Below are 16,816 nucleotides of genomic sequence, written 5' to 3' on the forward strand. Positions count from 1 at the left end.
GCAGAGAAGGCCTTCGACAAAATTCAACAGCCCTTTATGCTAAAAACCCTCAATAAACTAGGTATTGACAGAATGTATCTCAAAATAATAAAAGCTATTTACAACAAACCAACAGCCAATATCATACTGAATGGGCAAAAACTGGAAGCATTCCCTTTGAAATCAGGCACTAGACAAGGATGCCCTCTCTCACCACTCCTATTCAATATAGTACTGGAATTTCTACAGGCAAGAAAAAGAAATAAAGGGTATTCAAATAGGAAAGGAGGAAGTCAAATTGTCTCTATTTGCAGATGACATGATTGTATATCTAGAAGACCCCATCGTCTCAGCCCAAAATCTCCTGAAACTGATATGCAACTTCAGAAAAGTCTCAGGATACAAAATCAATGTGAAAAAATCACAAGCATTCCTATACACCAATAACAGACTTAAAGAGAGCCAAATCAAGAACAAACTGCCATTCACAATTGCTACAAAGAGAATAAAATCCTTAGGAATACAACTAACAAGGAACGTCAAGGACCTCTTCAAGGAGAACTACAAACCACTGCTCAACGAAATAAGAGAGGACACAAACAGACGGAAAAACATTCCATGTTCATGGTTAGGAAGAATTAATATCGTGAAAATGGCCATACTGCCCAAAGTAATTTACAGATTCAACACTATCCCCATCAAGCTACCAATGACCTTCTTCACAGAACTGGAAAAAACCATCTTAAACTTCATATGGAACCAAAAGAGAGCCCGCATAGCCAAGTCAATTCTAAGCAAAAAGAACAAAGCGGGAGGCATCACACTACTGGACATCAAACTATACTACAAGGCTACAGTAATCAAAACAGCATGGTACTGGTACCAAAACAGAGATATAGACCAATGGAACACAACAGAGGCCTCGGAGGCAACACAACATATCTACAACCATCGATCTCTGACAAACCTGACAAAAACAAGCAATGGGGAAAGGATTCTCTGTTTAATAAGTGGTGCTGGGAAAACTGGCTAGCCATATGCAGAAAGCAGAAACTGGACCCCCTTCCTGACACCTTACACTAAAATTAACTCCAGATGGATTAAAGACTTAAACATAAGACCTAACACCATAAAAACAATAGAAGAAAATCTAGGCAAAAACCATTCAGGACATAGGCGTAGGCAAGGACTTCATGACCAAAACACCAAAAGCACTGGCAACAAAAGCCAAAATAGACATATGGAACCTAATCAAACTCCACAGCTTCTCCACAGCGAAAGAAACAGTCATTAGAGTGAATAGGCAACCAACAGAATGGGAAAAAATTTTTGCAGCTTACTCATCTGACAAAGGGCTGATATCCAGAATTTACAATGAACTATAACAGATTTACAAGAAAAAAACAAACAAGCCCATTCAAAAGTGGGCGAAGGATATGAGCAGATACTTTACAAAAGAAGACATACATGAGGCCAACAAACATATGAAAAAATGCTCATCATCACTGGTCATTAGAGAAATGCAAATCAAAACTACATTGAGATACCATCTCATGTCAGTTAGAATGGCGATCATTAAAAAATCTGGAGACAACAGATGCTGGAGAGGATGTGGAGAAATAGGAACACTTTTACACTGTTGGTGGGAGTGTAAATTAGTTCAACCATCATGGAAGACAGTGTGGCGATTCCTCAAGGACCTAGAAATAGAAATTCCATTTGACCCTGCAATCCCATTACTGGGTATATATCCAAAGGATTATAAATTGTTCTACTATAAGGACACATGCACACGAATGTTCATTGCAGCACAGTTTACAATAGCAAAGACCTGGAACCAACCCAAATGCCCGTCGATGATAGACTGGACAGGGAAAATGTGGCACATAAACACCATGGAATATTATGCAGCCATCAAAAACGATGAGTTCACGTCCCTTGTAGGGACATGGATGAACTTGGAAACCATCATTCTCAGCAAACTGACACAAGAACACAAAATCAAACACTGCATGTTCTCACTCATAGGAGGGTCTTGAACAATGAGAACACATGGACACAGGGAGGGGAGCACTATTCACTGGGGTCGGTTGGGGGAAAATAGGGGAGGGACAGCGGGGGGTGGGGAGTTGGGGAGAGATAGCCTGGGGAGAAATGCCACATATAGGTGAAGGGGAGGAAGGCAGCAAATCACACGGCCACATATACACCTATGCAACAATCTTGCATGTTCTTCACATGTACCCCAAAACCTAAAATGCGATTAAAAAGAAAAAAAAAATATATATATATATATATGTAATTGGACTAAACACTTAGAATTGAATTCTAATACATTCAACCTTCACTTGCACACTGATATTTTTTTAAAAAAAAACAGTAGATCTATGTTGACTACTGGCCTCAGGCTGCAACTGCTAATCATCTCTGCTTCAAGCCTTCTCCATTAGACCCAGATCCTGTCAGTCACGACCCTATTTTTAGTTCAAGGACCTTCTAAGCAGGAGCAGTCAGAAGCTCTCCATCAAAAAACCTGTTGCTTAAACTCAGAGTCTAGTTTACTCATGAGCAAAAAATAGCTGCTTTAATTACTATGTTTCATCTCTTATTAGCAAATGAAAGCTGATATGCAAAGATTAAATCACAAGGACACAATAAAACAGAGAGATTCCAACTCCTGTATTAAATTTTCAGCTCATATACTAAAATTTAAAATCCATTTTACAACACTAAGTTAACTGCTCTTCTGCACAGACTAATAACAGCACACATTGAAAACTAATTTTTTGAACTCATAATTTGGTCAAATGATTTGAAAATATTTGTCATTCATCTTCTGAGACTTTATGCCTTTTATAATAAAAACAAACCAACAAAAAAAATAGTAAGACTATACTAATTTTAAGTTAAGAAATTGGTAGTGTATTAATTAAGCTCATAAAATAAAGTATTTCAAAGTTGTTATATTAGGCAAAAGGTCATTTACTAAAAGCTACTGAAACATATGGAGTGACCATCTTTAGCTAATGAGAAATATTCTTTATTAAAAATATATAACACTTGGCTTAATTTGATTTCATTTTTTACTTCTATCTGTGCACCCAATACATAAGAAACTAAGATCAATCACTGACACCCAATACACACCTTTTTGGGTCACAAACAGTACTCATTAAACAAATGCAAATTATGGTCCTGGGGAAAAGAACTTCTTACCTTTCGAATAACTTGTTGCTGTTGTGCATGTTTTGCTCGTAATTCTGACACCTCTTTCCAAAGGGACTCATTCTCACTATGTTATAATTTTTTAAGCAACAAAACAAAACAAAAATCAGTCAGAAAACCAGGTCTCAATATCTTTAATTAATGATACCAGAGAACTTAACTACACTTGTTTTTACTATATATTTTTTCTAAGACCAAGAAAACTTTGGTTCAATTACACAGGAATGACAACTACCTTGACACAACTCCTGAATCATTCCTTTTTTTTTTTTTTTTTAAAGATGAAACCTTGCTCTGTCACCCAGGCTGGAGTACAGTGGTACAATCTCAGGCCATTAAAACCTTCGCCTCTTGGGTTCAAGCAATTCTTGTGCCTCAGCCTCCTGAGTAACTGGGATTACAAGCATGTGCCACCACAACAAGCTAATTTTTTCTATGTATTTTTAGTAGAGACAGGGTTTTGCCATATTGGCCAGGCTGGTCTCAAATGCCTGACCTCTCAGGTGATCCACCCACCACAGCCTCCCAAAGTGCTGGGATTACAGGCATGGGTCCACCATGCCCAGCCCCAGAATCATTTCTCCTTAATTGTATTTTCTGCTACTCATGGCAATATATACACAAAAACTTAAGACATATGCCTACATCCACATAGTAGACAGCAATTTACTACTTTTGACAATCTGACTCATTACTTCTTGTTTAAAAAAATAAGCGAATTTCAACTGTGGCTACCAAGTGAATTCAGGCCTTCCTAACCATCTTAGGAAACAAAGGGTAGTGACATACACCCAGCACTTACTATACTCCAGGCACTATGCTAACCATTTCATGTGTATTACTTATTTAAAACTTCTCTAAAAACCACCAAGAAATAAGTCATTATCTCTATTTTATAGATGAGGACACTGAGGTACAGAGACTTGAGGGGAATTGCTCAAGATCATACAAATAATTTGGTAAGTACTGAAGTCAAACTAAAGTCTGTCAGATTCTAAAACTATTTTAATTAAGATCTATCTCAAACAAAAGCATAAGTAAACCACTAAAATGTTATTCTGAAAAAGCATATCCAATAATAAACCAGTAATTTGCCAAATACTAACAGCTTCTTCATTCAGCTTTTTTTAATTGAAACTGCACTGTGTTAAATGTTAGCAGTGCAGATAATGCTGAAAAGACATGATGGATACCCTACCTATTAAATGCTTTAATTTTCCATCTTTAATCTCCACAAGTCATCTTCTTTAATCCAAACTAATATAAAAGGAACTGGAGATTTACACATAAAGCTATACAAAAGGAGATTTTCTTTAATATTTACTGAGTAACTACCATATTTTTTCTGACTTAAATTTTAAAATGCTGTTATCTTCTTACTGAATAACGATAAGTAAGGCTAGATGCTGTGGCTCACACCTATAATCCCAACACTTTGGGAGGCTGATGTGGGTGGATCACTTGAGGTCAGGAGTTTAAGAATAGCCTGGCCAACATGGTGAAATGCCATCTCTACTAAAAATACAAAAATTAGCTAATCGTGGTGGCACATGCCTATAATCCCAGCTACTAGGGAGGTTGAGGCACAAGAATCACTTGAACCTGGGAGATGGAGGTTGCAGTGAGGTGAGATCAAGCCACTGCACTCCAGACTGGGTGACAGAGTAAAACTGTGTATCAAAAAAAAAAAAGTTAAGAAGAAGACAAGACATAGAAGATGATTTGGGGATCACCTTCTTCAGCCGGGCGCAGTGACTCACACCTATAATCTCAGCACTTTGGGAGGCTGAGGCAGGTGGATCACCTGAGATCAAGAGTTTGAGACCAGTCTGGCCAACATGGTGAAACCCCGTCTCTACTAAAATACAAAAATTAGCCAGGTGTGGTGGGGGGCTGTAATCCTAGCTACTCAGGAGGCTGAGGCACAAGAACTACTTGAACCTGAGAGGTGGAGTTTACAGTGAGCCAAGATCGTGCCACTGCACTCCAGCCTGGCCAACGGAGCAAGACTTTATCTTAAAAAAAATATATATGATCTGGGGATCACTTTCTTTAAGAGCTAAAACTGAGGTCCAAGGAACTGGGTCAAAGGAAAGTTAGTATATGCATGAGACATACAGTAAGCAATTGGTTAAATACACAAAAGTGAAACCCTAAATCTTATTCAAAAAAGAAATCAAAGTTCAAGGTTCCTCTTTTAATGAAGATACTTGAGTTATGATTAACTAAAGTAATGTTTGACATTCAATTTGGAAGAGAGACTATGTAAACTAACTTAGGCAAGCCCTTGGCATCTATTAGGATACAGAAAAACTCCAGCTACTTACTAAGATACACCATCTACTCATATACAAATTATTAGTATGGCAAGTTAGAATATGGTACCAACAAATGTAGTAAAATAAAATGAAGCATCTTTCTGTAGCTAAAAGGTCTGAATAACACTTTTCCAAATCTATATGAAATAAGTATCAAGCAGGGCAACTCTCTTGTATCATTTTTTTTTGTGTCCTACTTTTTCATAAGAGTTAGTCCACACAGAGAAGTCTTAAGAGATAGCCATTAAACATAGGATGGGTAACATATAGCGTTTTTACGTCACATGCCCTCACTGTCTGTGAACACCATATGAGCTAACCTAAGTAGAATCCTATTTCCTACATCATCTTAAAGATCTACTGTCTATCATTAAAACTTATACATCAAACTGTTTTGATATGCTTAGGTTTATATCTTCTGACTATCATAATTAAACCAATATTAGGATAAAGTCTATGGCCACAAATCAAAGTAAGGGGAATGAATACTTGCAGAAAAATGATCTTTGATCTTGGCTTCAACAAAGTGATCTGAGTACTTACAATAAAACATCAGACAACCTCCAAACTCAACACACATAGACACATACCCAATTCCCATATTAAAATTTTATTTGGAAATAAAACTTTACCTTTTTAATTCAGAAAGCCTGGACTCAATAGTTTCCTGTTTTATTTGAACCTTCTGAGCACTACTTATAATTTTTGTTAAATCTTCCTGACGAATTTTGTTTTCTTCTGGTTTTGAAGATGAAACCTTTTTAAAAAGTAAATTTAGAAAAATCAAAAAAACAGTAAACACCCAAGATTGTAATTCAAAGCTTCCCTATAAGACGAGGTTTTAGTAGCCTGTTCAGGAAGTAAGAGCCGGTTCCAAAAGCCTGGGATAAAATTCAAGGGAAAGAATAAACTTCAGAGCTCAACAGGAGAGGAAGCAAGGAATAATCTACTTTAAACAACAAAAAAAAATTAATGTGAAGCAGGAATATCTTCAGGTCTTTTTTACTCCCCTTCTGCCAAGCTCCCTGCAATTTCCCCCAAGCCTCTTTACTATATTCCACATTTAATTAAATTTATGCAGTAATAGCTTCATGCTAGGCCATTTTCTTTCACGGTCCATCCCTTTTAGATTTAGTAAAATATCTTATTTTAACAAAATATATTATGCATTAAAAAATGTATTACTGAACGCCTACAATGTGGGCATAATTTATATTATTAGAAGAGACTTATTGTGGGCACTGGATATACAATAGCAAACTATAGAAGAAGCCCTCCAGGGAGCTGATATTCTAGCAGGAACTTACTTTTTTTAAAAAAAATAACTTAGGAAAATATAAAGGGAAACAATTAATTAAAACTTTCTTAGTCTAATTCATCCCAAAAAGGAACAGTTGTGTATTTCTTACATTCTTACTTTCAACAGGTGAAATACAAATCTTGGCTAAGTACACTCCAGGTCAATACTGTAATTAGCTCATGTTCACAATAGCTCACCTTCCTTTTAATATTCTCCAACAAGTCATCCTGTCCTTGTTTGAAGTAAGGATGCTGAAATTCTACAGGACCATCTCTTTCCTGCTTTACAATTCCAGAGTCAATATGTACTACTTTACGGAAACCATCTGAAAAAGTTTAAAAATTTAAATGGCTAAAATAAATGTGTCAAAATTTGGCAGTGCTTGTATGGGATATGTTTTTCTTTACCATTCTAATTAGAAAAAAATGGCTTAATCAGTAGCTGGTAACAGTACTCAAAAGAAAATAGTACTCCAAATAAACTGCTGTCCATACTCACACATATTCAGTTGCCTCACAAAACTTGCCATGTTATTATGCTTGAAATATTTGGGAAGAATTTCTTTTGCAAATCGTTGCTCATCCAAGACTAGAAAACTCTGGCCATTCTGTGGCGGGAAGAAAAGAAAAGGTGAATTAGTTAAGTTCCTATGACACATGGTGATATATTTATTTATATACCCAAAACTGTCTTGAGTAATCCTTCCTTGATGCCTTCAGATCAACATTCTATTCTTGATAAAAGGAACAAGAAACAAATTGCAATTAAGTAGCAAATTGCAACTAAGCGTTTTGATGTCAACCTCAAAAGTTTAGGAATATATCTCAAACCAAGAGCCACGTCATACTCTATGGTGAAATATTAGAAGAATTTCCATTAAAGCAGAAATGAGAAAAAGAAATACAATATGTAGCCAGCATAATTACTTAACATTGTTTTAAAACTAGTACAATTAAGAACAAAAAAAAATAAGATTTTGAGAAGAAGTAGCAGTTTATAATTATTTGCAGTAGACATAATTGTATCTGTATAAAATCAATTAAAAAACCCTTTAAGAATTCAGTAAACTATCTGGTTACTAAATATTAAAAGTCACTAGCGTTTTTCTCTACAAAAAAACAAACAACTGAAAACACTACAAAAATAATCAAAATAGCATGATACTGGCATAAAGACAGACATATAGATCAATGAAATAAAATGGCCCAGAAATAAACCCTACCAAAGGATTTTTGACAAGTGTGTCAGGATCATTCAACAGGAAAAGGACAGTCCTTTCAACAAATGGTGCTGAGAAAACTGGGTATCGACATACAAAAGAATAAAGTTAGACCCTTATGTGATACCGTATATAAAAACTAACTTAAAATGAACAAAAGGATTCCCTCTTTAATAAATGGTGTTGGGAAAACAGGCTAGCCATGTGCAGAAAGCAGAAACTGGACCCCTTCCTGACACCTTACACTAAAATTAACTCCAGATAGATTAAAGACTTAAACATAAGACCTAACACCATAAAAACCACAGAAGAAAATCTAGGCAAAACCATTCAGGACATAGGCATAGGCAAGCACTTCATGACCAAAACACCAAAAACATTGGCAACAAAAGCCAAAATAGACAAATAGGACCTAATCAAACTCCACAGCTTCTGCACGGCGAAAGAAACAGTCATTAGAGTGAATCGACAACCAACAGAATGGTAAAAAATTTTTGCAGTCTACCCATCTGACAAAGGGCTGATATCCAGAATCTACAAAGAACTAAAACAGATTTACAAGAAAAAAATAAACTTGCTCATTCAAAAGTGGGCGAAGGATATGAACAGACACTTTTCTAAAGAAGACATACATGAGGCCAACAAACATATGAAGAAATGCTCATCATCACTGGTCATTAGAGAAATGCAAATCAAAACTACATTGAGATACCATCTCACGCCAGTTAGAATGGCAATCATTAAAAAATCTGGAGACAACTGACGCTGGAGAGGATGTGGAGAAACAGGAACACTTTTACACTGTTGGTGGGAGTGTAAATTAGTTCAACCACTGTGGAAGACAGTGTGGCAATTCCTCAAGGACCTAGAAATAGAAATTCCATTTGACCCAGCAATCCCATTACTGGGTATATATCCGAAGGGTTATAAATTGTTCTACTATAAGGACACATGCACACGAATGTTCACTGCAGCACTGTTTCCAATAGCAAAGACCTGGAACCAACCCAAATGCCCATCGATGATAGACTGGACAGGGAAAATGTGGCACATATACACCATGGAATATTATGCAGCCATCAAAAACAATGAGTTCATGTCCTTTGTAGGGACATGGATGAACCTGGAAACCATCATTCTCAGCAAACTGACACAAGAACAGAAAATCAAATACAGCATGTTCTCACTCATAGGTGGGTGTTGAACAATGAGAACACATGGACAGAGGGAGGGGAGCATCACACACTGGGGTCTGTCGGGGGGAAATAGGGGAAGGACAGTGGGGGGTGGGGAGTTGGGGAGAGATAGCATGGGGAGAAATGCCAGAGATAGGTGATGGGGAGGAAGGCAGCAAATAACACTGCCATGTATGTACCTATACAATAATCTTGCATGTTCTTCACATGTACCCCAAAACCTAAAATGCAATAAAAAAATTTTTAAAAAAGACAATAGTCTTATTGTGAAAGCAACTTTCAGCTTGGGTTTCTATACTTGAAGCTGAAAACCTTCTGATACAGATCTATTAACTGTACTTATATTGCCCTCCATATTTCATGTAATAGTTGTTTCATGGAGGGAAATATGAGTATAGTTAATATATCTGTATAAGAGTATATCTTATTTTGGTATACGCTTCAGAGATATAAACATGCAAACCACACACGCACACAAACACACCAGGAGGTCCCACTACAAATCAGTACAGTAACAAACAATCCTCAAATCTCAGTGACTTAAAACAACACATGTTTATATCTTGCCATGCCTGTTGTTCATGTCCACAGTGAGTTGGTTCTGTGTTATCCTCTCTCTGGGATGGAGACTGATGGAGAGCACTAACTTGAAAAATTGTATGTCACTGCAGCAGAGGTCAAAAGACATCCTACAGATCTCATGCTGGCAATTGGATGCTGTATTCCAGAAGTGACACACATCACTTCCTCTTCCAACTCACCGGCCAGAACTAGTCACACAACCCTGCCCAACCACAGGACAAGGAAATGCAATGGGACCATGTACTTGGAGTGGGAGGAGAAGTGGAACAGCACTAAAGACTACCAACGTTTACTAAGTATTGAAGCTGCTAAATAGGGCTATTCAACAGAGGAGGAGAAATGAGGGGTGGCCGGCAAATAAGGGAAAGAGTTTTGTTGTTGTTAGCATTTGGATTTTCTTAAACCTTGAAAGACTGAAGTATGACCATAGAGATAAGCGCACAAATCGTAAATGTACAGTTTAATGAATTGTCAGAAAGTGAACTCATTTGTAAAATTATCACCTAGATCAAGAAATAAAATATTACCAGTTCCCTAGGAAAAAAAAAAGACCTAAACATAAGCGCTAAAGAAAACTTAACAATATTAGAGCAAAAGTTTCATGACATTAGATTTGGCAATGATTTCTTAAATGTAATACTAAAAGTATAGGTAACAAAAGCAAAAATAGACAAATGGAACTACATCAAATCTAAAAACTTTTATGAAAAGACTACCAACAGACTGAAAAGGCAACCATCAGAACGGGAAGAAGAAAGTGCAAATCGTATATCTGATAAGGAGTTAATATCAAGAACACAGAACTCTTAAAATGTAAAAACAATGAAAGACCAAAAAAAAAAAACCAAACAACCCAATTAAAAAATGAGCAAAGGACCTGAGTAGATATTTCTCCAAAGAAGATATACAAACTGCCAATAAGCACATAAAAAGATGGTCAGTAATAAAAATCATTAGGGAAATAAAAAATCAAAACTATGAGATACCACTTCACACTCATTAGAATGGCGATTATCCAAAAATCCATAAAGTAAGTCTTGGCAAGGATGTGAAGAAATTGGAATCTTGGTGCATTATTGGTGGGAATGTAAAATAGTGTGGCTGCTGTGGAAAACAATATGATAGTTCCTTAAAAAATTAAACAAATAATTACCACATAACATTCCTAACTATATACTAAACAACAACAACCACAACATAAAAGCAGCAACTTGAACAGATATTTGTACCTCATGTTCACAATAGCATTTTTCACAATAGGCAAAAGGCAGAAGTAACCTAAGTATCCATCAACACATGGTGAAATATGTATGGATAAAATACGGTAGAGACATGCAATGAAGTATTATTTCACCTAAAAAAGGAAATTCTGACAAGCTACAACATGAAAAGAACCTTATGCTGTGAAACAAGCCAGTCACTAAAGAACAAATACTATATAAAGTATGAAGTTTGTATATCAAGTTTCTGTAATAGCCAATTTCATAGAGACAAACAGTAGAATGGTGGTTGTCAGGGGCTGGTGGGAGGAAGAGTTGGAAGTTATTGTGAAATAGGTATAAAGTTTCAGTGTGGAAAGATAAAAATTGTTCTGGAGATGGATGGTGGTGATCGTTGCCTAACAATGTGAATCTAACATAATGCCACTAAACTGTACACTTAAATTGGTTAATTTTATGTTATATATATTTACCACAATTTAAAAAATTACAAACTAAAATGAAATAAAAAATCCCAATGAGAATAGAAAAATGTTAAGTATCTAAAAATAAAATTTAAAAATATACAGAAACTTTTAAAATATTAAAAATATAGAAATATAAAAGGAAGACAAATGCAGTATTGTAAAGGTGTCAATTCTCTCTAAATTAACCAATACATTAAATTCTCTCTTAATTAAAACCATGATTTGTGGAGTAAAGATGAACTGATGCTATCATAACCAAATATTAGATACTTATGTTCATTTGTAAAAATAACTACATAACAACAGGCAAGAAAATATTGAGAACAATGGAAATGTGTATTTTAACCCTACCCAATATAGATTATAAAATTATACTGTTAACATTTTAGTACAAAAGAAGGTGTAATTAAATAGATGAATAGACTAGAGAGGATAAGATGAAGCAGCATATCTATTTGAGAATTTACCAGGTAATAAGTCAAGATGGCATTCAAATGGAGGGGATAATCAGAACAGAAAAGGATCAAGAAATTTTCCATTTGGGATGAGAAATAGCTCAATGCCATCTCATTCTATACAAACCAAGCTTTTGAAGACATGACATAATAAACCTAGAAGACATAAAATAGATAAAATATAAATTTATCCATGGAGACTGCTAGCTTCCTACTCTATCTCTACTCTCTTCCTAACAGAAACACATTTTTTATGAAAAACACATTGTGAAATTTAGAAGAGGTTCAGACTCATAATTGAAGAAATGTACAGCAAAACAAATAATAATTTTCCCTTATTAAATTTAAAACACTTGAAAAATATCCAATATTGGCAACTAGATAATTATCAAAATTAAAATGCATACATCTTTTCCTATCTTAAAAGAACTTACCCTCTTACACCTTACTTATTTTTCAATCTACCCATCTGTCTTTTCCTTAACTGAAAAATTTAACAAACAGGCATTTTAAACCCCACTTCTCCAACGCAGGACCATCCACTTACTCTCACTAAACACTGGTTTTGGTTCCCTCACTCTACTGAAACCAGAATTCTAAAATGTCAAATGTCAAATTCAATGCCCTCTTTTCAGTCTTGATCTTCCTACACTTCTCTGTGGCATTTCATTTGGTACAACTAACAATCCCCTCCTTAAATGTTCTACTCTCTGGGCTTTTATGCTAAACACTATTGAGTCTCTTATGTCTCATATTTCCTTTCAATTTTCTTCCACTTATCAAATAAGAGGTAGCTATGTTTTCCAGGTTTTTATCCTTGATCATGGCACCATTCATATTCTTTCCTTCGACAATCTCATCCACAGTAGTGTATCTTATTACTGACTTTATTTTATATGAGGATAAACACATCCACACCTCTGCCCCTGATCATCTCAAATTGCACACTTCAATTTACAATTGTTAACATTTTTTACACTATGTTCTTTAACTCAGTATGTTCTCAACCCATTTGTCTATTTCAAACCCATTTCCTGTTTCTGCCAAAGTCAATCTTTCCTTGTGTCTTCCATTCTAGCAAGTCCCTTCCTGACTAAGTTACCCATCTACATTTGATATAAAAAAAAAAAAGAAAAAAGCTAAGTTAAAAACTCTCAATTGTAACTGCTATTAAGGGGGAAACATTAAAAACATTCCCTCTAAAAATGAAGAACAAAGCAGGAACCCCATGATCATTGCTTCTATTTACTCTTAGTTATGGCCAAAAGAAAAACTGAAGCATAAAGGTCTGAAAGGAAGAAAATGAATGTCAATCACAGATACTATGGATGTACTCAGAAAACTGAAATCAATAAAACAATTTTCTCACTGGTTTATTATCAATATACAAAAATTACTTGTATTTCTAATTAACAGCAACAGCTAGAAATCTATTTTTAAGTCAAGAACATCATTTACAACATCTATAATATATCTAGGAAGAAAATGAACAAAGACACACAACGCCTAATAGCAAACATTTAAAAATCAACAAAATAAATTTAGAAGTATGCCTTATTCGTGAGAATATACAGTAACAGACAGATATCTATTTTCCCTAATCTGACATATAGTTTTAATGCAATTTTAACAAAAATCCAACAGATTTTTTTTTTTTTTAATGGAACTTGATTTTAAAACATGTGGAAGAGCAGAGACCAAAAATAGTTAAGGCACTCCTGAACAGATTACCTAAGACTTTTTCTGAAGCTATAGTAACTAAGACAGCAGAATACAGGCATAGGATAAATTGTCCAATTGAATGGCTAAAGATTCCAGAAACAAAACCACTGAATGTTTTTGTCCCCCAAAATTTATGTAGAAACCCTCGCTCATGATATGATGGTATTTGGAGGTAGGATCTTTGGGAGGTAATATAGGATAGGACCCTCAAGTTAGGTTTAGTGTTCTTATAAGAATACAAAAGAAGAGAGAGACCAGAACACACACTCTATCTCTCCTTACACCATTGTGAAGACACTGGGAGAAAGCAGCTGTCTGCAAAGCAGAGAAAGCCCCAATACAGGAACAGAAATGGCTATTGTTTTCATCTTGGACTTCCTCGCCTCCCAAACTGTAAAAAATAAATTCCTGTTGTTGAAGCCACCTGGCCTATGGCATTTTGCTATGGCAGCCCAATTGATTAAGACAGTATCTATATGAACTTGTGACGTAAGACAGAAGTGGCAATATAAATCATTGGAAAATGAAGAACTACTCAGTAAAGGTGCTAGACAACTAGATATTATATGAAAAATAGTGAAATTGGATCCCTCAAACCACATATAAAATCAACTCCACATAAATGTAAGACTTAGATATGAAACACAAATCTTAAAAATTTGCAGATGGAAAAGCATCTCTGTCTCCTTCATGGAGGTAGAAGAAAGCAATCTGAAGAAACAAAAAGCATGAAACACAAGAAAGACTGGTATATTTAATTATACTAAAATTAAGATCTACTCATCAAAAGAAGGTAAAAAGTTACAAACTGGAAGACAGAGCCAAAACATAAACTCAAAAAATGAATATGCAAAATATATAGGAATTCTCACAAGTAATAAAAGACTAATAGAAAAATGGCAAAACAAACATTTCACAGAACAGGAAACACAAATGGCCAACAAATGTGAAAAGGTTTTAGAACTCACTAATAATCAAGAAAATATAAACTAAAACCTCACTGAGACAATACTTTACATCATCTAGATGGATAAAAATTAAGAAGAATGATAATAATACACAGTTTTGAAGAAGCAGATTAACAGAAAATCTCATACATGGCTAATTGGAGAATAAGCTGGTTTGATCTCCTTAGAAAATAATTCACACTATTTTGAGGTTAAACATTTCATACCCTATATCCCAGCAATTCATGCAAGTATATAGACCTTAAAGAAACTCTTGCCTATATATACCCAGAGATGTATATAAGAATATTCCTAACAGCATGTGACACAGCTGATCTCTTTCCTGAGCCATTAACTCCTTTTTCATTGTTCCTTCTTGGGCTCCTTTGCTGGGTTTTGTCTTCATACTCTCTAAATGTTGGAATACTACATCTTTTGGTTCCTTCTATCTTCACAGAAGACGATTTCATTTAGTCTCATGGCTTTACCAGTTACAAGGTCCAAACTCTATCCTGAATGACAAAGTCTTTTTTTTTTTTTTGAGACTGAGTTTCACTCTTGTTACCCAGGCTGGAGTGCAATGGCGTGATCTCGGCTCACCGCAACCTCCGCCTCCTGGGTTCAGGCAATTCTCCTGCCTCAGCATCCTGAGTAGCTGGGATTACAGGCATGTGCCACCACGCCCAGCTAATTTTTTTATTGTATTTTTATTAAGACGGGGTTTCACCATGTTGACCAGGATGGTCTCGATCTCTTGACCTCGTGATCCACCTGCCTCGGCCTCCCAAAGTGCTGGGATTACAGGCATGAGCCACTGCGCCTGGCAAGTCTTATACTCAACCACCTATTGAACATTTCCACTTGGACATTTTGGAGTGTGGAAGTCAGTCAAGCTATTCAGAAATATTCCTGTTGTTTTCTAGCCCTGCACTTCCCTAGCCCTTTTCAAATTAGGTGTGGCCATATGACTAAGCATAGTCAACCAAACTTAAGAAAAACTAAACAATTTTTAAATCATTTCAAATACAACTATTGATCGATTTTTAATCTCAAAGTTAATATGGCAAAAGAATCTCCAACATATCTTCCCCCATATCTCAGCAAATGAATTTATCCTGTAGTTCACACCAAATTTATGAATCATTCTTAATTCTGTTGCTCCTCCAACCATAGCCAATTTATCAGCAAATCCTGCAGCTTTGCCTTCAGAATACGTATCAAAGCTGACTACTTCTCAATACTTCTATTGCTGCTACCTTAGTCTTAGCCACCAATATTTTCAATACCATATGGGAAAACTGTGATAGTCTTCTAACTGGTCCACTCATATCCACTCTCCTCACTACAGATTTAGGGCCCTACCATCTGCTCCTGCCTACCTCCTCACCCTCACTCTCCTATTCCCTAAAGATACTCTAACCACATGGGCCTTCTTGTTTCCTTGAACAGCCACATTCAAGGCCTTTCCTTTTGTCATTACCTTTGTCTGGCCCATCTTTTCTAATCATTAAGATCTCTCCTCAAACATCATCTCCTTGGAGTGGCTTTCCTCATCACCTTAGCTAAAATATCCATAAATCCTAGTCTGTTTATGGGCCAGTTACCAATTTCTTGCTCCAAATTCATTCTTCATTGTCTGCTCTACAAGCATAGAGCTGGGTCCCTTAAATAAACATCTTTCTTTTTCTAGGTGACATGATGTTAAGTTTTGTCAGCAAGGAATATTAGAGAGATATCACAAGAAAAAGGCGTTCTTGTTCCTGGCTCATGTGTCCTTGGCAGGCTTCTTCAGTGGAGGCAGGTTCTCCAGTGTCTAGCTCTTGATATTAATGGTGGTCAGCAACACTCAAAGGCCATAAGCTTTCCCTGGTGCTCCCTCTCCCTTGGGAGGTTTCAAAGCAGAGTATCTCTAACAAGACATCTCTCCATAAACAATTTTTTAGGGTACTCCAGAACAGGGGTTTATAAACTTTTTCTTAATGGGACAAATAGTAAATTAGGCTTGCAGATTATAATATCATAACTCTATTTTTATAGTGAGAAAGCAGATATAGACGATATGCAAATAGACTGGGCATAGCTGTATTCTCATTAAACTTTATTTACAAAACAGCTGGCAAATGGACTGTAGTTTGCCAATCCCTGACCTAGAGGGCATATTTCCCAGCAAGTTTTGAAGGATACAT

At 35.9% G+C, this 16,816-nt stretch overlaps 1 protein-coding gene across 2 annotated transcripts in view; it reads right to left on the reverse strand.

Moving 5' to 3' along the window:
* The window catches only part of HSF2 (heat shock transcription factor 2), a 42,813-nt gene that overhangs the window by 19,912 nt on the left and 6,085 nt on the right, over positions 1-16,816 (reverse strand). For both annotated transcript variants that reach the window (XM_012450061.2, XM_012450060.2), the window contains exons 2-5: positions 7,321-7,429; positions 7,020-7,147; positions 6,155-6,279; positions 3,196-3,271 (exon numbers count right to left, since the gene is read on the reverse strand). In XM_012450061.2, coding sequence (XP_012305484.1) covers positions 3,196-3,271; positions 6,155-6,279; positions 7,020-7,147; positions 7,321-7,429 — 438 coding nt within the window. The remainder of the gene's footprint in view (positions 1-3,195; positions 3,272-6,154; positions 6,280-7,019; positions 7,148-7,320; positions 7,430-16,816) is intronic.

This window comes from Aotus nancymaae, unplaced genomic scaffold (assembly GCF_030222135.1).
Source record: "Aotus nancymaae isolate 86718 unplaced genomic scaffold, 86718_ANA_hifiasm-v0.15.2.pri h1tg000040l, whole genome shotgun sequence".
Classification (NCBI taxonomy): Eukaryota; Metazoa; Chordata; class Mammalia; order Primates; family Aotidae; genus Aotus; species Aotus nancymaae.